The sequence below is a fragment of the Dendrobates tinctorius genome, unplaced genomic scaffold (genome assembly GCF_039654945.1).
Source record: "Dendrobates tinctorius isolate UK_male_01 unplaced genomic scaffold, ASM3965494v1 ptg000058l, whole genome shotgun sequence".
NCBI classification, from domain to species: domain Eukaryota; kingdom Metazoa; phylum Chordata; class Amphibia; order Anura; family Dendrobatidae; genus Dendrobates; species Dendrobates tinctorius.
Genome location: NW_027361726.1, coordinates 207,601 through 233,134, shown reverse-complemented (window position 1 = coordinate 233,134; position 25,534 = coordinate 207,601). Strand labels below are relative to the sequence as shown.

General features: G+C 46.3%; 1 protein-coding gene across 5 annotated transcripts in view; it reads right to left on the bottom strand.

The window, feature by feature from the left end:
• CRTC1 (CREB regulated transcription coactivator 1) overlaps positions 1 to 25,534 on the bottom strand; it is a 239,625-nt gene that overhangs the window by 58,569 nt on the left and 155,522 nt on the right. For all 5 annotated transcript variants that reach the window (XM_073577901.1, XM_073577900.1, XM_073577903.1 and 2 more), the window contains one exon: positions 3,072 to 3,314. In XM_073577901.1, the coding sequence (XP_073434002.1) occupies positions 3,072 to 3,314 (243 nt within the window). The remainder of the gene's footprint in view (positions 1 to 3,071; positions 3,315 to 25,534) is intronic.

The window sequence follows — 25,534 nt, the reverse complement described above, 5'->3', positions numbered from 1 at the left end:
AATAAGTTTGGCTGCCCCTCAAAACACAACAAGGGGCATATATATCTACACCGCAGGAACTGTATACAATGTGATATGCTCTGATGTGGTCTGAACTACACGCCACAACACAGCTGGGTTACTTAGCCCCAGGCCACAAATAACTTGAGCAAAGCCACTACTTTGGCCACATCCCCATTAATTCAACAATTTGCATAAGAAAGCATGCATCTTTCAGTTTTTCTATCTGTGCCATACAAAACCGAGGGTCAAAGCTTCTCTGAAGTATTTACATTAATCTTTGCTTCTTTTATACCTTTGAACCTTATAGAAGCAGGAAACCTAAGCTTCCACTCTGCTGCTGCATCAGTCCATGCTTAAAGGGATCCTCATCTGGACTATTTCTTTTGCAAAATTGTAAGGTCTATAATATACCTACTTGTCCATTTGCTTATTTTAACTCTATTGCTTATATACCTGAATTTTCGTACGTAATATTCTATATTACAGCTCAATAACTCTATTTCTATATTTCGAATTCTATTGTTATAATTAATTCTCGCGACCAAAGGGGTATTGAACCTAAAATGGAGGCTGCAGGAGGGAAATTTAAAAATAAATCCCAAAAAAGCAACCAGTCCTCCTTGGGGGCCCTCTCTAAATCATATGAGGACTTCCCAAGTTTACGCAGTCCTACTAAATTCAGGTTTCCACTGAAAGGAGACGAATCAAAATCTGCCTACCAAAAACAATCACATATCCCGACATACAGTAAAGCAAGAAAGGAAGGGGCTGGCCCAAAACAACCAACATTTAAAGTATATCCCAACACGCTTTCTCTTAAGAGTGACCCTAAAGGGACTACCAAGCCACAGCCATCGACTCAAACTGTTTTACTCACAGAGGAAATGGACACCTCTAAATCGTCTAAAAGAAAGGGTCTCAGCGTCCAAGAGAGCAAAGCTGACCCCTCTATAGACGATTCAGTCAGTCTCTCAGACGATTACTCACCTAACAGTCCAGAGAGACAGAGAATAAAAAAGGATCATGTGGCTCCTATACCACCAACGGTGGCCCCACTACGCTCAGTTAACCTAGATGAATATCTCGGTTCCAGCACACAGGTCACTGAGGGATTTCTGGCTAGTCTCTTCAAAACCTTCAGTGACTCTATGAGAGTTGGGTTTGAGACACAATCTAAGACTTTACAGGAAACATGCAGCAGTTTCAATCAGAGGTTCACAAAGAACGAAAAAAGGCCTACTCTGGTGGAGAAAGATACCATTTATTTTCCAATCAGAACTCAAGCCTGCAGGCAGAAGTTATATCCCTCCAAAAACAAATTAATCGATCTGGAACATCGCGACAGGAGGAACAACTTAAAGGGGTTGTCCACTACTTTAAATTAACCCTCCCAATGTATCCCCTCGGGGCCCCTAATGAATTTTGTAAATACCTCATGTTGCCTATACTGCCTGTGAGAGGCGCTATTGCTGGCAGCTCACAGGCAGCACGTGACCCCCGGTTGCAGCCGGCTCTTGCTTCCGCTAACGTTCCGACAAGTCCTGACAGCAGCCGGGGGGTCCCTCTTCCTCCTTCCGCGCTGGCTGCCAGGCTGTGGGTGGGGTTATCCCCAAGCGTCACACCCAGCATCCACTGCGCGCCCATTCATTGAGAAAGCGCGCGGTGGATGCTGGGTATGACGCGGGGGTAATCCCCGCCCACAACCCAGCAGCCACCACGGGGACCCAGTATTGAGTTACGCCTCACTTGTTGTGACGTCAGTGATGGGTCACCTGCTGCCTGATAGCACCACTCACAGGCAGTATAGATAGATAGACAGACAGATAGAAGAAAAGCTGGCAAATCATCTGCCGTGTACAGTGAAATCACTACACGAGCCTAAAGAATAGAAGAGATGGATTACATACAGTAAATACATATAGAACAGATAGATATATAGACGTCAGTGACAAATACAATTCGTGCACTGTGTGTGCAAATTACTGTACATGTATTTAATAAAAGATTATTTTTCGGAAAAAAACGACATGGGCTCCCGCACAATTTTCGTAACTAACAGAGGGATGCCACAATTCTGGCATTTAGCCTCGCTCTTCCCTCTCGTCCTGTAGCGGTGGCAAGTGAAGTGATAGTTGGATAGTTGGGGGGGGTTGATGCCACCTTTGTATTGTCAGGTGAAATCAAGCCCCGAGGTTAATAATGGAGAGGCATCAATAAGATGCCCCCCATTACTAGCCCCATAGTCACATTGTAAGAAAACACAGACACCCAGAAAAAAGTCCTTTAATTGAAAGAATGACACAGCCTTTTTTAATAGTCGTAATTAAATCATACTTACAAAGTCGCCCATTCCCCCAATGTGCTCATCATCTGCAAGAGTTAAAAAAACAAACCCAAAACAAACAATATTCCTCACTTTTCCACAGAGATGCTGCCAATCCATTCGTCCCATAATGGGTCCAGCTCTGCTACATCTAGATGGCAGGCTACATGGTTTCATGATGCAACCAAACAGCCTGTCATCCAGCAGATGCACTATGTGCTCAGTGTCTCTCGGTGAACTCGTATTACCTATCTGACTGTACTGCAAGCGTGAAAAAGTTCTCATGCGTGCGGTGCCGTCAGACAGGTCCTGCGAGTTCACAGCCAATTAACTCACTTCACCTTTCTGATGTCAATGCGAGCGCCGTGGGAAATTTTCAGCTCAATAGCCACTATTTCATGATGTGGACAGTTTAAAATAATGAAATTGATGAAAGATCATCTTTAATCCTATCCATGACATATACTATATTTCTTCATTTTTTTCTGAAACGACATCATGTATGATGAGCAGTTGTTTCTTTGCTGAATGCATTTGAAAAAGCCAATACAATATTCTACTGATACATAGTACATATACACTTTTTGTGAAGAGATGGGCTTTTTCAAATAAAATAAATCAAAACTGCCAATAATGTTGATCACAGTTGAAAAAACACTCATGTGCCATTCATATAAGCCAAAGCAAAGAACTATTAACTATATAAAACTATGTAAAAATCAACAGCATGTGCGAACACACTTACCGAATTGATATCAATAGCCAATGACGATGGAGTCTGAATGCCAGGTGGTGACTGAGGGACTGTAGTTGATATTTTAACAGTAAGAGGTGGGAGCTGTGTTCCTCTTTGTAAACCAGAGCCCTGCATTAATGAGGTTTGGGAAAGGCCACTTGGCACTTGGGATTGTTGCGATGAAGCTGATTGTGTAAAAAAAGTGTAGGGGGGCAGTTGTTGATCCAGAGACAAAGCATCCATTCCTACGGCCTATGAAAGTAAAATACATCAATACACCTGACATGTCAAAAGGATAAACAAATTCTGACATTTACATAATGTAATACCGACAAAAAAGCCAAAAACTAAAATAACTATCTCACAAAACATTTCAAAAGAACTTGTCAGCCCCTTTCAGCTGGCTACTCTTAGGGCAGCATAATTTACACGGCCATGCTGTTTCAGTGGTATGTATGTGTTAATGCACTGTTAATAAGAAGTTTGTGCTTCAGGGCAGTCTGTGAGCAGGCCTTTCCTTGATTTCTCTGGCTTAGAGAAGGAAGATAAGACTCTGCCTTCAGTCGCACCCCAAAGCACAAGAATCTCATTAACAGAAAACTTTAAACTCTGATTACACAAGAACCACAAGACAGATTTCTTCACCCCAGGTATCATTTTAATCAGTTTAACACTGCCAACCTGAGTGTCTGTAGTTAACTTAGCAAAATCCTGCTGACAGGTTCTCAAACTGCTGCACTATGCACAGGTAGTGTATTGAAGTGAGCTCTGTGATCTCGATCCCTGCCTCTGCATAGCACAGCAGTCAGATGACAAACGCATTACAACTGCTGGGCCCTGCACTGCCAGCAGCGAGTGATAAGGGAAAGAAGCCACTAACTGTTTTACTGCCTCTGCTCCTGACAGCAAGCAAGAGAGATCAGGACCTAGGAAGCGGTCAATAATGGAATACACCTGTGGGAGAAAAGTCAGGACCATAGAGACGACATAAAGCAGTGGCCAGTTTGAGAGGCATGGAAGGTGCATGTGTGGAGCACAAATCAGTGAAGCAGGTAGCGGCTACCTTGTTTCCTCAGCTACTGCTGACAAATTCGTAAATACAGCGCTCTGCACTGCCATCAGACAGTGAGAAGACAAGGAAGCTGCTGCCTGATGCACTGATTCATTATCATAACATCGGAGACAGGTGAGAAGGGTATAAAGCCCTGCTGATGTGCTGGGAACGTCATTCTATACACAGGCACTTCAGATGCTTCCCACTCATACCAGCTTTCAGTCACCTGTATGAGATTCTCCTGCATATACTAAGCAGCTATTTGAAAGAGGGGAAACTGTGTATGCTCTGCCAGAAGAGAGAATTAGATGGACGCACATAGCAACCAGTAGAAGTAACACTAGAGGGTGCCACACTGAACATTATTGGTACATTTCTTTTAAACTGGGAAACATTTTAACACACTAAAATTACAAAAATATTTCTTTACAAGCTGTCTGCAGCATTAAACAGTATGTTGTATTGTGGCACAACCCCATTAAATCTGACAGCAGCATTTAAATAAGACCCTTCAAAAAATGGTTGCCTTTTAAGAGTTTCCTGGAGGAGTTTGTTGGCACCATTTTCAGAGCACCTAAGCTTCCAAAACAGCAGAAATACCCAAAAAGTAACACAGTTTTGAAAATTACACTCAGGGAAATCATCTAGGGGTGTAGTGACTGTTTTGACCCCACTGGTATTTTCCAGAAATTAATGCCCAATACATAGTGTCCAGCTAGTGCTTTCAGAGATATGTGCTGCATAGATTGTTAAAAAAATTGTCCAGGATCTACCAATTGACAACGCAACTCAATAATTTTGGTGGGGGTCCGACACTCTCACGATCATCTGAAAATAGGCTGGAGGCGTCCACAGTCACTTGTGGACATTGATGGGTGCATACGCTGTGGAGGTATGAGCCCAATGTGCACTGTCAGGAAGGATCCTAAACCACTATAAAGAGACCTAGATTGTGTGGTATACATCCGTTGGCAGTGTTCCCCTTTATAGAAAAGTGCAATCTTCTACGGTTTCCTATACAGTTACATAAGTGCATGTTGACTGAGGCAGAAATTTGTCATGAGCAATAACGTAGGTAACTCAATAAATTAATGGCTCGCGAGACATAACCGGGAGTAACTTATGAAGAGTCGTTCTGAAAATGCCACTCAATAGGTTGCTGCACAGAATCATTGGACGTCACGGGAAAATCGATGGATTACGTTGGAGCAGTGGGGATTTTTTTATTTAATAATACATTGGTGAATGAGGGTATTTTTCTTGTTTTTAATTATTTAACTCTCTTTTCATGCCTTGCAGGTTCCCATTTGGGACTACTTCGGATTCGCTGGATTAAGTCAGACCTTCATGCTTTTGTTTTTGTTTTTTTTTTGCTTTTTAATAAATTGGAGAATGAGAGGTTGGTAATGGGGGTGTCTGGTAATCACAAGTATTATAAAATTGCCAACTAAAGACTATTAAAAAATAACTTTTATTTCACTATTTAAGAGGGAAACAATGTTAAAATTTGCAAGGATCTGTATGTGATTCATACAAATTAAAGGATAACATTTATCTCAATTTGCGTATCATTCATTACTATTCTATGAGATAGTCCCCAATTCCAATCACTCTTTGCATTCTAAATGTTGCACAATATCCTGCACTACTATATTCATTTCTTATCAACAATTACATACTATTGCAATTAAAAAAGCAATCCTAAAGCATACCCTAATACAAAGGATAGACCAAGGGAAGACAATAGATCTAGTCTGTAGTGTCTGAAAAAAGAAGATGGAAAAGACCAAGTGGCTATTTTACATTTAGAATCTATGGAAGCCTCTGCCCTAGCTATGGTTCTCTTACTAGCAGTTTTCCCTTTATTTCGTCCTCCAAACTGAACAAAAATGGATTTAGTAAAAAAAAAAAAACGTAACCTCAAGTAGAGATAACATTTCAAACCTAAGCAGTTAAACTCCCTATCCATTTCCGACTTAGGATTACTACACAAGGAGGGAAAAACTGTCTCCTATGAAATGTAGTTGAGGCTTTAGGAAGGAAGGCCGGGTATTGTTTTATGACAATCCGGTTCTCTAGAATTACACCGCCTGATTCAGACAATTTTCTGACTAGATCAGAGGCTGGCGACTCAGGAAGTCTGCTCTCCTGTTGTATAACCTCTTTAAATAAATAGCTGAAAGAGAGGGGCCATTCCCTTCTAGGTGGTCTATAATTTGACTGATCATTCTCATTAAATCTGCTGAGCTGGTAACCCACTGGCTGTTTAGGTAGGCCACTACTGTAGCATTGTCTGATCTTATCTTGACATGTCAACCCACTATTTGAGGTAGGAACTTTAGAAGAGCTTTTAGAACAACTATTAGTTCTCTCAGATTAGAAGAATTGCTGGAGCAACAACTGTCCCATATTCCCTCCACATTCTATGGTTCCCTATGGGGCCCTCAACAGGGGCGGACATACCGTTGATGCAGCCGATGCAGCTTCATCGGGGCCCTGAGGTGGAGGGAGGCCCCTGCAGGGCGGCTAATAATGAGGGCAATATGGCTTGTTTCTCCGGACCCAAGGCTCCGGGGGGCCCATGGCCAGATTGCCCTCATGTGCGGCGGGCAGGGAGCGATCCCTGCAGCTCCGCTGCCTACAGGAGGAAATGGCAGTGAAGCAGAGGGGAGCTGCAGAGATTCGTCCTCTGCTTCCTGCCCGCGCTTCATGTCCGACATAGGTATGCAGCAGAATGACGTCTTCATTCAGCACGCGCCTGTATCAGAGACAAAGCTGCCGGCGATGATGATGATGATACAGGGGAAAGGTGAGTGGTGTGTGTGCTTTTTTTTTTTCTTTTTAACAATACATTGGGGTGTGGTCGAGAACGCAATGATGGAAGAGATGGTGGAGAGGACAATGATGGAGGTGGTGGGTATAAGGCAATGATGGTGGTGGTGGAAGAGAGGGCAATGATGGAGGTGATGGGGAGAGGGCAATCTTGGAAGTGGTGGGGAGAGGGCAATGATGAAGGTGGTGGGGGAGAGGGCAATGATGAAGGTGGTGGGGGAGAGGGCAATGATGGAGGTGGTGGGGGAGAGAGGATTGATATTAGTGGTGGTGGAGAGAGCAATGATAGAGGTGGTGGTGGAGAGGGCAATGATGGAGATGGTGGTGGAAAGGGCAATGACGGAGGTGGTGGGGGAGAAGGCAATGATGGAGGTAGAGGAGAGGGAAATGATGGAGGTGGTTGAGAGGGCAATTATGGGGGTGGTGGAGACGACAAAGGGATGTGGGGTAGTGGACAATGAGGGATGTGGGGGATTGGGATGGGAGGAAGGGGGACTTATAATGGACTTATGAACAAGTGAGGGGAAGGAGGGCATTAGATATGACTGTAAAATTAATTAAGTGGTGGATGAGGGTGCTAAGTCCCCGATAGCATCCTCCTCCATCTCACAATTCATTGTGATGCTATGGGGGACTTAAAATTTATTAGGGAGTGGGAGAGGAGGAGGTAAAGTGCATAGGGCCCTTTATAAAGAATTGAAAGGTGGGAGAAGACGCTGTCAGGGATTTGTAATTAATTGGGAGGAGGAAGAGGATGCTCAGTACCTGACAGCGTCTTTTCCCACCCCTAAGTTCATTATGATGTTATCAAGGACTTATAATGGGGGGACACAGGACAGGGACTAAGGCTATGTGCACACGTTCAGGTTTTTGCAGAAGAAAATTCTGATGCATAACCCAATGTGTTGGCAGAAAGATCGCTGAGTAAAACACATTTTTTTTTCAACATTTTTCACATGCTTTTGTTGCTTATTTTCCTCCCCTCATTAGTATGGGTGAAATATGCTGCAAGAACTGACATTATGCAGATTTTAATCTGCTGCAAATCAGCAAGGAAAAATATGCAACGTGTGCATGAGACTTCCGGGATCTCTTCCACTTTGCCTGTACTGTAAAGCCTTGTATATTTTCTGTGTGCACATAGCCTTACAGTTCATGGGGGGAGTCACAGACTGAATAATTTATATTATTGGGTAGCAGATATTATAGTTAATGGGGGGCACAGCGCAGCTTATCACTTTATATTTTTAATGGTGGGGTACAAATCTGTATTCAGGGGGGAGTTATATATACAGTTGAAACCAAAAGTTTACATAAGCTATATAAAAAGACACATATGCATGTTTATCTCAATATTTGACATGAAATCAGAATAAACTTTTCCCGTTTTAGGTCAATTAGGATTACCATAATTATTAATATTTGCCAAATGTCAGAATAATGAGAGAGAGAGAATGTTTTAAGGCATTTTTATTACTTACTGCAAAGTCAAAAGTTTACATACATTTCATTAGTATTTGGTACCATTGCCCTTAAACTGAATGACTTGGGTGAAACGTTTGGGATATCCTTCCACAAGCGTCTCACAATAGCTGGTCGGAGTTTGGGCCTATTCCTCCTGACAAAACTGGTGTAACTGATCCAGGTTTGTAGGTTGTCTTGCTTTCACCGGCCTTTTCAGCTTTGCTCATAAAATTTTAATAGGATTGAGATCAGGGCTTTGTGATAGCTACTCCAAAACATTGACTTTGTTATCCTTAAGCTACTTAGTTACCATTTTGGCAGTATACTTCAGGTCATTCTTCATTTGGAAGACCCATTTCCACCCAAGCTTTAACTTACTGGCTTGATGTCTTGAGATGTTACTTCAGTATTGCCACGTAATATTCTTTTCTCATGATGCCATATATTTTGTGAAGTGGACCTGTCCCTCCTGCAGCAAAACAATACCATAACATGATGCTGCCACCCCTGTGTTGTTCTTAGGCTTCCAAGCTTCTCCCTTTTTCCTCCAAACATAATGATGGTCATTATGCCCAAAAAGTTCGATTTTAGCTTCATCAGGCCACAGGACATGTCTCCAAAAGTTAAGGTCTTTGATCCTGTGTGCATTTGCAAACATTAATCTGGCTTTTTAGGTTTCTTTTGGAGTAATGGCTTCTTCCTGGCAGAGTGGCCTTTCAGCCCATGTTGATACAGTACTTGTTTCACTGTGGTTATTGGCCCAATCTTACCAGCTTCCACCAGCATTTTCACATTATTTTCACAAGGACTTTTGCTTTTGTCCTTGGGTTGATATGCACATGTCGGACAAAAGCACGTTCATCTCTGGGACACAGAACCCACCTCCTTCCTGAGGGGTATGATGACTGGACATTCCCATCTTGTTTGTACTTGCGTATAATTTTTTGTACAGATGAACAAGACACCTTCAGGTATCTTGAAATTGTACCCAAGGATGAGAAAGACTTCTGCAAGTCCACAATTCTCTTCCTGATATCTTGGCTGATTTCTTTAGACTTTCCATGATGCTACACGAAGAAGCAGTGTGTCTCAGGTTCAGGTGTGCAATAAAATATTTCCACAGGTATGTCCCTAATTAACTCAGATGTTGCTAAAAAAAAACAAACTTCCAAACACATGACCTCATCATATGGGCAATCCAGAGTTGTTTAAAGGCATAGTAATCTTAGTATATGTAAACTTTTGACTTTGCATTAAGTAATAAAAATGCCTTAAAACATTCACTCTCTCTCATTATTCTGGCATTTGGAAAATATTAATTATGCTAATCCTAAATGACCTAAATTGGGAATGGTTTATTTTGATTTCATGTCAGATATTGAGAAAACATGGATTTTTGTGAGTACTCACCGTAAAATCCTTTTCTCCGAGACGCTCATTGGGGGACACAGATACTGTGGGTGTATGCTTCTGCCTCTAGGAGGCTGACACTAAGTGAAAAAAAGAGGTTCGCTCCTCCTCCGCAGTATACACCCTCGCCCCTATTGCGGGCGGAAATCAGTTTGGTGCCAAAGCAGTAGGAGGACAAAAAATCAGCCTTAATACAGGTACAACATGTCCAAAGGAAAACACCACCCTTATATCAAATAAGTAAACACATATTCATTTAAACAAGAGCCAACTGGCTAATAGGGTGGGTGCTGTGTCCCCCAATGAGCCTCTCGGAGAAAAGGATTTTACGGTGAGTACTCACAAAAATCCATGTTTCTCCTTCGTCTCATTGGGGGACACAGATACTGTGGGACGTCCTAAAGCAGTCCATGGGTGGGAGATTGACTCACCGATCCAAGCTACATGCACCTCCTGTTTAAAGGTGCGCTACCGTTGCTTGGAGACTCCTTCTACCCAGGCTTGCATCCGCCGAGGCCTGAGTATGGATATTATGTTTGGCAAATGTGTGTAGGCTGGACCAGGTTGCTGCCTTGCAAACCTGTTCTGTTGAAGCCTGGTGCTGAAGCGCCCAAGAGGTGCCCACCGACCGGGTAGAGTGCGCTCTGATCCCTGCCGGAATCGGCGTGCCTCTAATGCAGTAGGACTCCTGAATAGTCAAACGAATCCATCTGGCTATGGTCAACTTTGCGGCAGCGAGTCCCTTCCTGCGTTCTTCAGGGAGCACGAACAGCGTGTCCATCTGAGGAAAGGGTGCCGTCCGACACGTACCTCCGGAGGGCTCTTACCAGGTCTAACGTGTGAAGAACCTTCTTCTACACGGTGCACCGGTGCTGGACAAAATGAAGGCAAAGCAACATCTTCATTGATGTGACAAAGAGGACACGACCTTCGGCAGAAAAAGAGGGGCTGGTCTGAGGACCACCTTATACCTATGGAAAGTGAGGAACGGAGCTCGGCAGGATAGAGCCGCTAGCTCTGAAACCCGCCTGATGGAAGTTATGGCCACTAGGGGAACAACTTTCCAGGAAAGGTACCTCAAAGCGATATCCTGAAGCGGTTCCAATGGAGCTTCCTGCAGAACACTTAGGACCATGTTAGGAACCCAGGCGTCCCTCGGCGACATATAGGGAGGTATCAAGTGGGACACTCCCCGGATGAAAAGTTTTCACCTGCAAATTGGTAGCAACCCTGCACTGGAACAGGACGGATAAGGCCGACATTTGTCTCCTGCGGAAACCTGGGGCAAAGCCCGAGTCTAATGCTCTACCGACTGAGCTATCCGGGCTCTCTGAGCCCGACTGGAGAAAAACCAAGATGTTGGAGATCAAGAATCTTAGCGGAGAAACACCACGGCCTCGACATCAAGCAAAGAACACCTTCCAGGTGTGGTGGTAAATTCATGCTGAAGCAGGCCTCCGGGCGCTAATCGTTGTAGCGACCACCTTGCTCCCGAACCCTGCCTGGGTTAGAATCCAAGATTCAACGGCCCTGCCGTCAAACACAGGGTCCCTGAGTTCCGGTGGCAAATTAGCCCTTGAGACGGTAGATCTGGGCGCTCTAGCAGGCGCCCAGAAACATCGGCGAGCAGCTGCCTTAGATCTGCGTACCACGCTCGACGGGGCCAGTCTGGGGCCAGCAGAATCGCCGGCCCCCCTTCCGTCTTGATCCCTTTGCTGACTCTCGAGAGTAGTGTCAGTGGGGAAAATAGATATGGGAGGCGATACTGGTTCCATGGTAGAACCAACGCGTCCACCGCGAATGCCTGCGGGTCCCTGGCCCGAGCGACATGTGGGCACCTTGGCATTCACTCTGGAAACCATCAGGTCCACATCCGGAGCTCCCCACAGTTGACAAATCTGTTGAAGAACTTCGGGATGTAGAGACCACTCTCCGGATGCAAGACCCTGCCGGCTGAGGAAGTCTGCCGCCCAATTTTCCACGCCCGGGATGTGGACAGCCGAAATCACTGAGTGGTTTGCTTCGGCCCACTGAAGAATGTGCTCCACCTCGCGCCTGGTTGTTCTGCTGCGGGTGCCCCCCTGACAAATTATGTAAACCACCGCCGTGGCGATGTCCGATGGAATCCGGACGGGGCGGCCTGCTAGAAAGTGATGAAACTTCTGCAGAGCCAGCTGAATTGCTCGTATCCCCAATAAGTTAATCGGGAGGCGTGCCTCCTGTGGCGACCACCGTTTCTGGGTTGTGTGGTGGCGAAACACCGCTCCCCAACCGACGAGACTGACGTTGATTGTCATTATCAGCCCATGACATGGGGGGAAAGGTTTCCCCTAGGCCAGAGAAGAACTGGTTATCCACCATCCGAGCGACTGCCTGACTTGAGAGGACAGTTTGCACCGCCGATCGAGCGTGAAAGGATTCTTGTCCCAGGCTGACACGAGGCGTGCTGCAGGGGGTGAAGGATGGAACTGGACGTAAGTTATCGCTTCGATTGCTGCCACCATTTTCCCTAGGATCCTTATCGCGGATCGGATGGTATGAGGGACTGGTTGGCGTAGTGTCCGGACTCCCTGCCGGAGACTAGCGCCCTTTCCTGAGGGAGAATTATCAACCTTCAGCAAGCGTCGAAGATCATTCCTAGGAAGGAGATCCTCTGAGCTGGCACAAGGGATGATTTCTTTGCATTGACCAACCATCTAAGCGGCAAGAGTATCTAGCGTGATGTTGACACCTTCCTCACATGCCCGTATTGACGGGCCCTTGACCAAGAGGTCGTCCAGATAAGGCAAGATGACTATGCCTCGAGAATGTAGTGTGGCCCTGACAATTGCCATAACCTTTGTGAACACTCTGGGAACTGTGGCTAGCCCGAAGGGTAGCGCTACAAACTGCAAATGCTGAACGCTGATGGCGAAGTGTAGCCGCCTCTGATGAGGAAAAAATGGGAATATGCAGAAATGCATCCTGGCTGTCAATTGAGGCCAAGTATTCTCACTGCTCCATGACCGCTATGACTGATCGGAGACTCCATCCGGAAATGTCTGATCCTGATGAATTTGTTCAGAAGCTTCAGGTCCAAAAAACAGGCCTGACAGACCCGTCCTTTTTGGGAACCGCAAAAAGGTTGGAATGAAACCACTGAGCTCTTCTGTGTTCCGGCACTGGAACAATGACTCCGCTGTGCAGGTGCGACTTGATGGCTCCCAATAGAACCCTTACCTGGGTACCTGGGTATCCACCCTGGGAAGCCGGGAAAGAAAAAACCATCTTGGAGGGTATCTGACAAATTCTATATTGTAACGTAACCGGAGGACACCAATTCTTTTACCCATGCGTCGTGAGCGATGTTGGCCCAGACGTGGTGAAAACAGAGTAGGCGGCCGCCCACTTTGCTGGTGTCGTCTGGTAAAGACTTCGAGTCATTTGGCCGATGATCCTTAGGATCTGGGTCCCCTCGATCTGGCCTGTTGAGCACGCATTCTCCCCAACGGGTTGGCTCTATATGACCTGCCGCTCCCTATCCTGATTGGGGCGGCCTGAGGTGGCGGAATTGGGCCCCGTAGTCCACCCGGAGTCTTTTAACGCATGACCCCGGACCGGTCTCCTATTCGGGTCCCGGACCAGGCTCAGGCTGCTTAGCGGCCACCACCTGACCAAGGCCGTCACGCCCGGCGGCACTGCGAAAGGCCCGAAAACGTGCCTGAACCGGGTGACGAAAAAACGATTTAACCTTCTGTTGAGGGAGAAACCCGCTCTTTCCTCCTGTGGAGTCGGAGATAAACTGATACAAAAATTGGCGGCCGCACTGATAAGGCAGAGAAGTCAAGGACTTCTTGGAAGTAGAATCGGCCCACCATGTCCTCAACCACAGGGCTCTTCAGATAGAGATTGCATTAGCGGCAGCAAGTGCTGAACAATTGGCCGCATCCAAAGATGCATTCAATACCTAATCTCCGGCTATCGTCATCTGACATGACCTCCGAGATCTCTGCAGGTAGATCCTGCTCCTGCGCGACCTTGTTTAATGTTTCTGACTATGATAGCATAGCCTTGGCTACCCAAGTTGCTGCGAACGAGGGAGCCTGACGCCTCATATACTGAACGACCTAGGCTCTCAATAAGGCAGTCCGTGGGATCTTTAATTGAGGAAACCCTAGGGATAGATAACAGGGTCTTAGTGGCCAGGCGTGAAACCGGAGAATCCACTATTGGGGATTCCATCCATTCTTTACAGAGGTCCGGAGCAAACGAATAACGTTTTGAGTGCCCTTTAACCCGAGAAAAATGCAATTTTGGACGTTCTCTGTGCCGCTGCACTATGTCCTCAAACTCAGGGTGAGAGGAAAAAATTCTGTGCAGCCGCTTCACCCGTTTACATGCCACTTTATGCCCCGTAGCCGCTGCGGTATCATCCTCAATCCCCAGGGTCTGATTGATGGCTTCTATGAGTCTGTCCACTGTTTCACGTGACCTTGGAGTGTCCAGGTCCATGGGCTCGTCTGAGTCGCAATCTGAGGTCTGCTCGCTATCAACCACTGGTGACGGGGAGAGAGAAGCAGATCTTACGGATGCCAAAGGCACCGGATGGACTGGGTGACACCGTGTGGATTCGTTTCCCCCGGGTCAGCCTGGAATGAGGGTGGCCCCTGCAGGCCGGAGGCTCCTGCGAGGTGGAGGTTCCCTCTAAAGGCGGCGAGACACTGTCCCTGCCCCTATCTGGGGCTTGAAGGGATTCTATTGCTCTCGTAAGCGACGCCATGTACTGTGACAGTGATCGGGCCCACTCCGGGGGATTTGACACATTGGTCAAGGTCGCAGGGGAGGGCTCCTGGCGCGTTTGGATTCGCAGGCTTCGCATAAATGCTGCTCTGCGCCCGCGGAAACGCAGCCCGACAAGAGATGCACGCCACGTAAAAGAACGTGTGCGTCTTTGCTTTTGTTCGGACATGCTGTATCTGTCCGCTGCTGGGGATATGGGGAGGAGGTAGCCTCTCGGGCAGCACTTACCCCAGTCCTGCTCGCCCCCCCCCGACCTGGATGCTTCCTTTAAATCGCGCGCCGACATCTGTGGCGCGCACCAGCCTGTAAAATCGCTCTAGGGGCGGTACTCCCACTTTACGGCCTAGCCCGTGCTCTGAAGCCGGGGCCTCGATTTTTACCGCTGCCGAGTGCGGGGCGGGCTGCCGGAAGTGACACGCGGCCCCGAGGGCGGAACTTCCGGCCGCGGCCTAGCTCCGGCCGAAGCCTCAATTTTTCCCCTACTCGACCGGGGGGGGGGTTGCGGTACCAAAAGTGGCGCTGACCGGCGCAGTGTTCCTGTTCTGACGGATCCAGCCCTTCTCTTGCATGGCTAGTGGACACCGCGAGGCATGCTGCGGCTGTGGGCTCCAGACCGAAATCTTCGCAGGATCCCTCCCCGACCCTCTCCTCACCAATGATCCTCTAGCCTGAGCGCAGGTATGTGAGGGGGTCTTTGATAAAAAATAGGACGGTGCAGGCACCCTAGCTCCATCTAACCCCTTCAGGGGGTGAGGAGAGGGACCGTCCGCCACCTTGCAGCACCGCCGTCTAGCGTTGGTGGAGCAGTGGGGGCCGCACAGACTAGTCTTGTGCCTCTGTGCAAGCCCATGGTTTCAATACCTAGGGGTGGACAGGGCTAAATCTGGCATAATGTCCCACGTCGCGGGAGAGGATACGTGGAGGGATACTCGCACGTGGTCGCCCGTTGATGGTTTGGGGAAATCGGATCCTTTCAATAGGATGCGTTGCCGCTGTCTTATCTTCATAAAATAAAAAACAAAGAAAAAAAATAGATGTCTGGGGAAAAGTACCAGAGATGTCCCTCGGTGCGGGAAAGGATACGCGGAGACGATACTCAACGCGTGCTCGCCCGTTGATGGTTTGGGGAGATCGGACCCTTTCAATAGGATCCGTCGCCCCTGTCTCATCTTCATAGTAAACTAGAAAAAATAGTCTGGAGAGATCCAGACTGTGTGTGCCTCCATAGGACACTAAGCAAAAACTGATTTCCGCCCGCAATAGGGGCGAGGGTGTATACTGCGGAGGAGGAGCTAACCTCTTTTTTTCACTTAGTGTCAGCCTCCTAGCGGCAGAAGCATACACCCACAGTATCTGTGTCCACCAATGAGACGAAGGAGAAAACATGCATATGTGTCTTTTTATATAGTGTATGTAAACTTCTGGTTCAGCTGTATGTATACAATGTATGTGACCTTGTCATTTTCAGGGCTGCGATGATCATCATGACAAGACGAATCATGGCTGAGAGATGTCGACATGAAGGTCTGACTAGATGGAGAAGAAACAGCAGAAATCGACTCTAATCAGATGAGACGTCAGCGGTAAGTGCCTGGTTGTAAATATTATTCTGTATCTGCACTGTTTGATTTGGAGTGATAATGTTATCCATTATTCTATATTCTCACATTTGTGTGAAATATCCGTGTGTTTCCAGACTTTTTTAAATCGGACGGCACACAGACTTGTAGAGTTTTATAGGTCCACTCACAGATCTGTGAGGGTCAGAGAATGCTTTGTTCCGACACGACTTTGAGGATCAGAATATGACATGCTCAATGCGATTGTAAAAGCGGCAGCACACAGACACTGCACACGGATACAGGACTGTAGCACAGTCTATTAGTATATAATGTACTATGTATAGCACAGTCCCTTAGTATATAGTGTACTCACTTATTATGTATAGCACAGTCCCTTAGTATATAATGTACTCACTTATTATGTACAGCACAATCCTTTAGTATATAGTGTACTCACTTATGTATAGCACAGACCCTTAGTATATAGTGTACTCACTTATTATGTATAGCGCAGTCCCTTAGTATATAGTATGCCACATATATAGCGCCTTCCTTAGTTACATAGTTTTCTATGAAATGTTAGGAACGTCTTCCTCGACACCTTAGAGATGAAAAAAATATCAATCTTTGGGGCCTCATCTCATATAGTTGAAACAGGTCCTCAAATGGATATTTAGGTTTTGACACGCTTTGGAATAAAGCAGTTTTAATCTGTTTTTTGCCATTCGTTCTTAATTATCTAAGACATTCTTATAGATAAAGAAGGTCCTCCTATTCTTAGTTTCTAGACCGTAACGTCCTATATGTACCTTGATTCTTTGGCATCTTCAATACCCCATAGTGGCTCTGATGGCTATTTACACTTGGTCCGTTTCCTCAAATTGAAAAAATGGTTTCCCTGAACCCTCACCTTTGGAGGAGGAAGAGGAATTTGATGAAGAGAAGGAAGAAGAATATTCTGAGTCTGCCTCTCGGATATTAAAGCCTTCAGGATTTTCACTAGCATCTGAATAATTCAAATCAAGATCCCTTCCATGGAGCGTCCTACAAGTGTCCCACTTTTTGGCCTGTTTCAGTCTCTCACCCTTAAGAGCAGTATGAATTTGCACTTTAATCATATGTCTGATAGATTTAAACATAGACTGACTCTCAGCTGTGGCCTCAATACAATTTTGACATAGAACATTAGTGTAGGAGGCAGCCAGTTTAGATTGACAAGAAGTACACTCCTTAAACCTTATTTTAATTGAGGCCTTCCAAAGTCTCTCCCCTTAGAGCATTAATATGAATACATTACTAAAGGAGAAAATAGCTTAGTTACTCACCGATAACGGTGTTTCTCGGAACCCATGACAGCACCACAGAGAGAGGGGATCCGCCCTTCAGGGACAGGAACCTACAGATAAAAGGGCGGTACCTCTCCTCCGCCTTCAGTTGGTTACAGAGCATCAGAGGGTCTCCAGGTTAGTTAGACAACAGAAATATATAGACAATATTATAATACTGCTTATTTATTAAAAGCACCGTGCCTAAACGGAAACACTCTATTAACAGTAAAACGTGCTCACCACACTTGTGAAGGGGAGGGGAATAAGAAGGTGCTGTCATGGGTTCCGAGAAACACCGTTATCGGTGAGTAACTAAGCTATTCTCTCTCACCCATGACAGCACCACGGAGAGAATTACAGAGATTGGTAGCTTAGGGAGGGACCACCGCCTGAAGGACCCTTCTCCCGAAGGTCACGTCAGATGTAGAGGCTAGATCTAATCTATAGTGCCTGAAAAAGGTTGAAGGTGATGACCAGGTGGCCGCCTTACAGATTTGTTCTATTGATACCTCAGATCTTTCAGCCCATGAGGTCGCCATTACCCTTGTGGAATGAGCTCAGAGCCCCTCCGGGATGGTATTTCCACTGGATGAGTATGCCAGGGCAATCGCATTCCTTATCCACCTTGCCAGGATACTCTTGGATGCCTTGAGCCCCTTCCGAGGACCCTGGAAACATACAAAGAGAGAGCCTTCCTTCCTACATTTTTTGGTGGCCTCTAAGTACTGTACTAGGCACCTTTTAACATCTAAAGTGTGGAATTTTTCTTCCCCCTTATTTTTTGGATTTGGGCAGAAGGAAGGACTACCTCTTGGGACCTGTGGAATGTGATGATACTTTAGGTAGATAGGCCAGGTCAGGTTTTAGGATGACTCTATCCTCTAGAATTTTTGTAAAAGGTGGCCCTGCTGATAAGGCTTGAATTTCGCTCACTCTTCGAGCTGATGTTAGTGCCACCAGAAGCACCGTTTTAAGTGATAGGATTTTTAGGGGTGCCGAGTAAATTGGTTCGAACGGAGGGCCTGTCAATGTTGAAAGTACAATATTCAGGTCCCATGACGGTAACCTTTGACTAGCTATTGGCTTAGATCTGGTTGCGGCCTTAATAAACCGTGCTACCCAAGGGTCACCTGCTACATCATGGTTATAGAGGGAGCCTAACGCCGCTATTTGTACTTTTAATGTGTTGACCGCCAGACCCTGTTCTAGGCCCTTTTGTAGAAATTCTAGGATCTTATCAATCTGAACCCCGTCCTGAACCTTTGCCCTAGAATTAGATAGGAATTTTTTCTATGTTCTGCCGTAAGCTCTCATCGTAACCGGTTTCCTACTTTTTTGTAGTGTAGTTATCAGGTTCTCTGAAAATCCCCTGTCCCTCATCAGTGCCCTCTCAAATTCCATGCTGTTAAACGGAGGTTCGGTGCCTGAGGATGTAACACTGGGCCCTGCAGTAGAAGGTCAGGTAGGATCCATGGGTCAGTTACTGAGAGCATTCTTAGCCAGGAAAACCAGGTTCTTTTGTGCCAGAAAGGGGCTATCAGTATCATTCTTGCCCCGTCCTCCCTGGGAACCCAACAGTGACATAGCTTTCCTTAATGTCATAGAGGGATTTTGGATTGCTCTTTCTGTAATTTGAGCGATTTTCTTTTTGTGGTCTGGGAGGCGACACTCCTGAATGTTTGAGTCTAGTGTTAGGCCCAAGAATTCTTGTACCCTGCTGGGCTCGCATCTTGATTTTTTTTAGATTTAGAAGCCAGCCTAGGCCTTGTAGAGTGTCCATCACCCTGTCCCTCTGTTCTCTGCATTTTTGAGCCGAGCTGCCTGCTATTAGGAAATCGTCTAGATATCGGATTATTACTATGTCTTTCTTGTTCCCTTATATGAGCTATCATTTCTGCTATTATTTTGGTAAATACCCACGGGGATATCGATATTCCGAACGGCAGGGCTCTGTACTGGAATTCTTTCACCTTGCCCTTTATTGAGATGGCTAACCTGAGATATTTTCTGGAGTCTTTGTGGATAGGGACGTGATAATAGGCGTCGCTGAGATCTAACACCGTCATGTAGCAGTTTGGGAACAGGATTTTGGTGGTGGACCTGATCGACTCCATTTTGAAGCTCCGATTCCTGACGTATTCGTTTAGCTTTTTCAGATTTATAATCGCTCGAAAGCTGCCGTCCGGTTTGGTTACTAGAAAAAGAGGAGAGTAGAACCCTCTGCCCATATCCTGCAGGGGAACCTCCTGGATGGCTCCTTTTTTTTACTAGGCCTAGGACCTCACTTTCTAGCGCTTCCTGTTCTCGCGTACTGGATCTCAGCGGCGTTGTTACATACTTTTGAGGTGGAAGAGAAAGTCTATTCTTAGGCCCTTCTGGATTAGGTTTACTATCCATGGGTTGTTTGAAATTCTCCTCCAGGCTGGAAGAAAAGGGTTAACCTTCCCCCCCCCACCCTGGGCGTACTGTCACTTGGAGGGCTTTTTGTCTCGGGAAGAGTTATTAAAGAAGAACCCTCTATCTCTTCTTTTTTCATCCCACTTTTGTTCCCTCGGTGGTCTCCTCTGAAAAAACCTCCTATTTCGAAAGGGCCTTTTAAATGCTGCTGGCCCCAAATTTGGGAATCCTTTCTTCTTGTCCCCTGCTTTCTGGTGGATGTCATCTAACGTCTCCCCAAAAAGGAATTTCCCTTCACAGGGGATTGAACATAATTTCATTTTGGTCTGTAGGTCCCCTGGCCAACTTTTAAGCCATAGTGTCCTTCGGGCCTCGTTTGAAAGTGCTGCTGTTTTGGACGATAGCCTGACTGAATCGGCCGATGAGTCCGCTAGGAAGGCAGCCGCTCCCCTTATTACTGGGATAGAATCTAATGACTTGTCTCTTGGTGTCCCTTCCCTCAGCTGTTTCTCAAGTTGGTCCACCCATACCATTAGGGCTCTTGAAGTACATGTCGCCGCTATGGCTGGCCTGAGGTTACCGCCTGCTGACTCCCATGCCCCCTTTAGAAAGGTATCTGCCTTTTTATCTAGGGGTCCCTGAGGGTGCCCATGTCCTCAAAGGGAAGGGCGAATTTCTTTGAGGCCTTTGCGACTGCTACGTCGAGCTTCGGGGCTTTATCCCAAGACGTAGATGCCTCCTCCTCAAAGGGATATTTTCTTTTAAGGGAAGGGACTGTAGCATTTTTCCTGTCTGGCTTGTCCTATTCTTTTTTGATTAGGCCCTTGACAATTTCGTTAAGCGGAAATACTCTCCGTTTTTTCTGGCCTAGTCCCCCGAACATTATGTCCTGGACTGTTTTATCCGGCCTAGGGTCCAATACCACCATGGTAGACCTTACAGCTTTTACTAGTCTGTCTACCTCTTCTAGGGGAAAACAGTGACGCCATCCTGTTTCCTCGTCTGAGGAGCCGGATTCCGAGGTTTTAGACGTGATTTCTCCAGACGTGGAAGAGTCTGACTGGGAGGTTTCTATCGTGTCTTTCTTCCTCGTTTTATCCCTATGCTTAAGGGATACGAGGGCACTCTGAACCTCCGATTTAATTGCGGCCCTTAGGTCGGATGCGAAATCCGGAGGCTCCTGACAAAGAATTTCTTTTGTGCAAGACTCACATAGTTTTTTCTCCCATGAAACAGGTAGGGGTCTAGTGCAAGTGGGGCATTCCCTGTTCTTCTTTTTCCCCTTCTTCTTTCCCTAATAAGGGAGATGAATTGTATTACAAGGGTGAACATTCACGAAGATCACTTACCCCCAAAAGTGCGCAGCTGCAGGTACCGGTTCGGGAGATGGAGTCAGGTCCTGTATAGGCGGATCTCTTGGTGGCGATTTGCTCCTTGCCGCTGACGTACTGCGCCGTGTGGAGTGGCTGCTGGAACGGCCGTCTTTGTCTCGTTCCTTCTGTCGGTGGTGGTGTTGGTGGTGCTGCTTGGGCTGCAGCCTGGCATGCTGCTCCTGTTGCTGGTCGCTATCCCCCATTATCAGGATCGCTTCCAGCCAGGAGTTCTGAAACCACCATTTTAAATTTTGCCGCCCCCGTGACGTCACCGCTCCCATCCTGCACCGCGCTGGCCGGGGAGCGTGCTCCTGCGCATGCACCAGTTCCAGGGACCCGGAAGCCGCTCCTCTACTTCCGGGGCAGCAGCCATCTTGGTACTCTCTGTACCATGGCGCTGCTCGCACTTCCACCGGGTCCCCGCGAGCCCCGATCTCCTTTCCGGAGCGGCGGCTCCAACGTCTCCCCCCCGCTCACCCGGCGGCCTGCATCGGCCCCAGCGGTGGCAGCTTCGGGCACCGCTCCTGCCGCAACAGGGGCCTCCCTGCCTCCGTATACTGGACAGGTCGGCCCAGGATCCGGACTCTTCTTCAAAACACAGGTACGCCGTACTGTGGGTCCCCCAGTCAGGGACAGGAACCCAACTGAAGGCGGAGGAGAGGTACCACCCTTTTATCTGTAGGCGGATCCCCTCTCTCCGTGGTGCTGTCATGGGTGAGAGAGAAAGTTTTTTTGGCACGCAGCCACTCACCCATACCATCCTTCATATCATAGAGGATGGGGTAGCCGTGATAGTGTCACTTTGCATCGACTATCCATACTATCAGCTGAAGTGTCCATGAGGATAAGCCCCCTCTTGCCACCGGATCATTCCTTAAAACATAGGTGATCTGGGGCCGGCTGACAATCCCCTCCAATACGAAGTGTAATCATTTGGAGGAGTCCCTATGTCTGGTTGATTCACGCACAGTGGAGACTGCCCACACCCAGTAATCATGGGCTGTGTACTTGCTCATCCAGCTTTTTCCAACTGTACGCAAGCGCGAGATGTGACATCACCCTAACGTGACTTCTGAGCACTCTAAGTGCATCGTCGGGATCTACGCAAGCCGAAGCCTATCACCTCCTTGAATTCTGCGCTTGTAAGATGGTCCACGAATCCTGCGTGATGGCATCAGTAATGGATTCTTCATGTTTGTGGCTTCATCACTGGACATGAATAATGCAGCTGTGGAAATTGAGCATTCTGGGATCTGACCAGGCGGAACCTGGGTCACTATTAGTATGACTCTTAACAATTGTGCCAGACACTGCTCAGCCAGTCTGGACAGGGAAGAAAGACAAACTTCGGAGGGCAGACCACAGACATGTCCGATTTCCTCGGATGTCTGAGCCTGACCACATTCCCCGCATCCAGGATCCTAAGCGGGCTCTTGTGGGGCTGGGGTGCGGTTTTAACAGGGAAACCACGCCCTCACCAGCCACCCCATGCAAAAGCTGCCTCCTGCTAGATATAGAAAACTATCTTCATCTGATCCCAGGCATTGCCTGGGCATCCACGGGATCCTGCTTCTAGGACAGGAAACCACTAGGGAAATGGCAGAAGGTTCTGCCTTTTTGTATCCACAGGTATCCTCTATCATGGTGCGGACCGTCTCACAGGAAGACCCGCTCTCATGGTGCGGTCATGGGTAAAGGGAAAAATGTTATATGCCAAAAAAACTGTACCAATAACAACTTCACCTCATCTCGCAAAAAACAAGCCTTCACATGACACTGTCGGCAGAAATATAAAATATAAAAAAAAATATAGCTATCAAAATATTGAGATGGAAAAACATTTAGTAAAAAATAAAAACAAAACAAGCTTTTAGCGCGCAATAATAGCAAAACCTAAATATATTATTTCAATCTGAAATTGCTGAAGTTGTACCGACCCAAAGAATAAAACCACTTAATCACTTACTTGCAATTCTTGAAATGCCGTTTATTCTTCCTCCCAAAGATCGCAGTAAGGCTTGGCTCATATTTATCTTGCACTGTACACCGAGGTTTCCATGTAACTCTATGAAATAAGTGATTCTGATGGAACCCCAATGGATGATTCCCTATAATTAGGAAAACGGAGTCACTTTGGACTCCTCCTGGCTTATGATGCAGTAGTATCCATCTTTTTAAGCGTGCGTAGAAGCGTGGTCGACCACAGTTTTGTGTTTAATTGTACTCAATCTTTTTTTCAACATCTGCAAGGAGTTTGTATGTTCTTCCCATGTTTGTGTAGGCTTCCTCTTGATTCTCAGATTTCCTCCCACAATCCAAAGACATACTGATAAGGAATATAGATTGCGAGCCCCAATGGGGACAGTGATTGTAATGTATGTAAAAGCACTGTGGAATTAATGGCGCTATATAAGTGAGTAAAATAAATAAACTGGCTAACACTATATTAAAACCCTTTTTTTACTTTTATCTGAAAAGACGTATACCACTGAACAGAGGCCAGACAGTGCCTAGAGTAAAGGGGGTTTTACACTAAGCAATATCGCTAGCAATATCGCTAAAACGTCACTGGTTTTGTGACGTTATAGCGATATTGCTAGTGATATCGCTATGTGTGATACTTACCAGCGACCGGCTCCCCCGCTGCTCATCGCTGATCGCGCGAGAATGTCCGGCTCCATTTCTCATCTTCTGCTTCCTGCTGAGACTTCCTGCTGTGACGTCCAGCGACGCGTGGAGGCGGGCGGGAGGACGCAGGATCGCTGTGTGTGAATGGTAAGTATCGTGCGCTGCGTCGCTGCTGCATCGCTGTGAGATCTTTCTGTATGAAAGCTCACTAGCGATCATTTAGCGATGCACCAGCGATCCTGACCGGGTCGGATCGCTGGTTGGATCGCTGGTGCATCGCTAAATGTAAAAGGGCCTTAACACTGCTGCCTTAATATAGTGAGTGGATCCCTCAGGGATTTCATCTGAATCACATCATTCGGAGTTTTAGATGGAAACACCGATGTAAGTGCTCAGCATAGAGCACAGGATAAATGTTATCCCAAATGTTATGTAAAATGTTCCCAATAAAAGCTTCAACTCAATCCACAAAAAAAAAAAAAAAAAATAGATACTTTGGTCAGTAATCTGTTATTGGAAATATAGGGGGCTTCCATGTTACTGGTAGAACAAAGACTCTTGAAAAGTGACATGGTTCCTTGCCCCGCAAAAAGAAATTCAGCACATTCTGGGCTCCCAAATACAAATGCCCCCCTCCTTCTGAGCTGCACAGTGTGCTTAAACCACATTCAGCATCCAAATGTTTCCAGTACTGTAGCGAGAAGAGCCTGCCTAATTTATAGAGTGCGTGTCTCCAGGAGCTCGAGCTGGTCACAATGTATGGGCACTATAATGTACTGAGCACTGGCATTTGCAATTTTCACTCTGCAACATCCAGAGCGTGCTTGCTTTGGGAAAACACCCTGAGTCAAAATCATAACTACACCTGTATATAAATTCTCGCACTTAGGGGCTCTGTATATTAAGTCCGCAGGAAAATCTGGGCTCCAAGAGGCAAAAAGCGCTCTGTCCCTCCCGAGTCTCACTGTGTACCTAAGCAGTACTGTACAGACATATACGGGACATTGCCATGTTCAACAGAAATTGACAAATTTTGGTGCAATTTCTAACCATTTTCCTGAGTGAAAATGTAATATCTGGGGCTAATACAACATTTTAGACTAATAGGGAGGGGAAAAGTGTGAATAAAAATTAACTTCTATTGTATAATCAATAAAATGTGATATATAAAAATATAAAATATAGTACACATACATCCAATGGGGATGTATAAAAGATCATCGCTATAAGAGTGATAATCTCAGCTGTGTTCCAGTAAATCCTAATAGGTGCAAGGTTGTGGAAAAATAATATATGTTGTAATAAGGGTACCTGACCAAAAGTTCCTGGTCAATCAGTCAGGTTGCATAACACCCATATTTACAGGCTCACTAAATATAAAGAAATGAAGGGATATGATTTTGAACTCCTATCTTTCCATACGCTGGGGTAAAAAATTCTCACTGCTATATAACATCGGCCAGTGTAAATTACATATGGCTGTCAGACCAGATAAACCACATGTAACTGGGGTAATAAATATATATTTTTAGCAGTGATATGGTTCCACTGTTGCTAGGTTAATGCGCATGCCACAGTTGCATCCCATACATCAATATAATCAGAGTGCGGCTCTTGTAACCCGCATACCTTGTGATCAAGTACA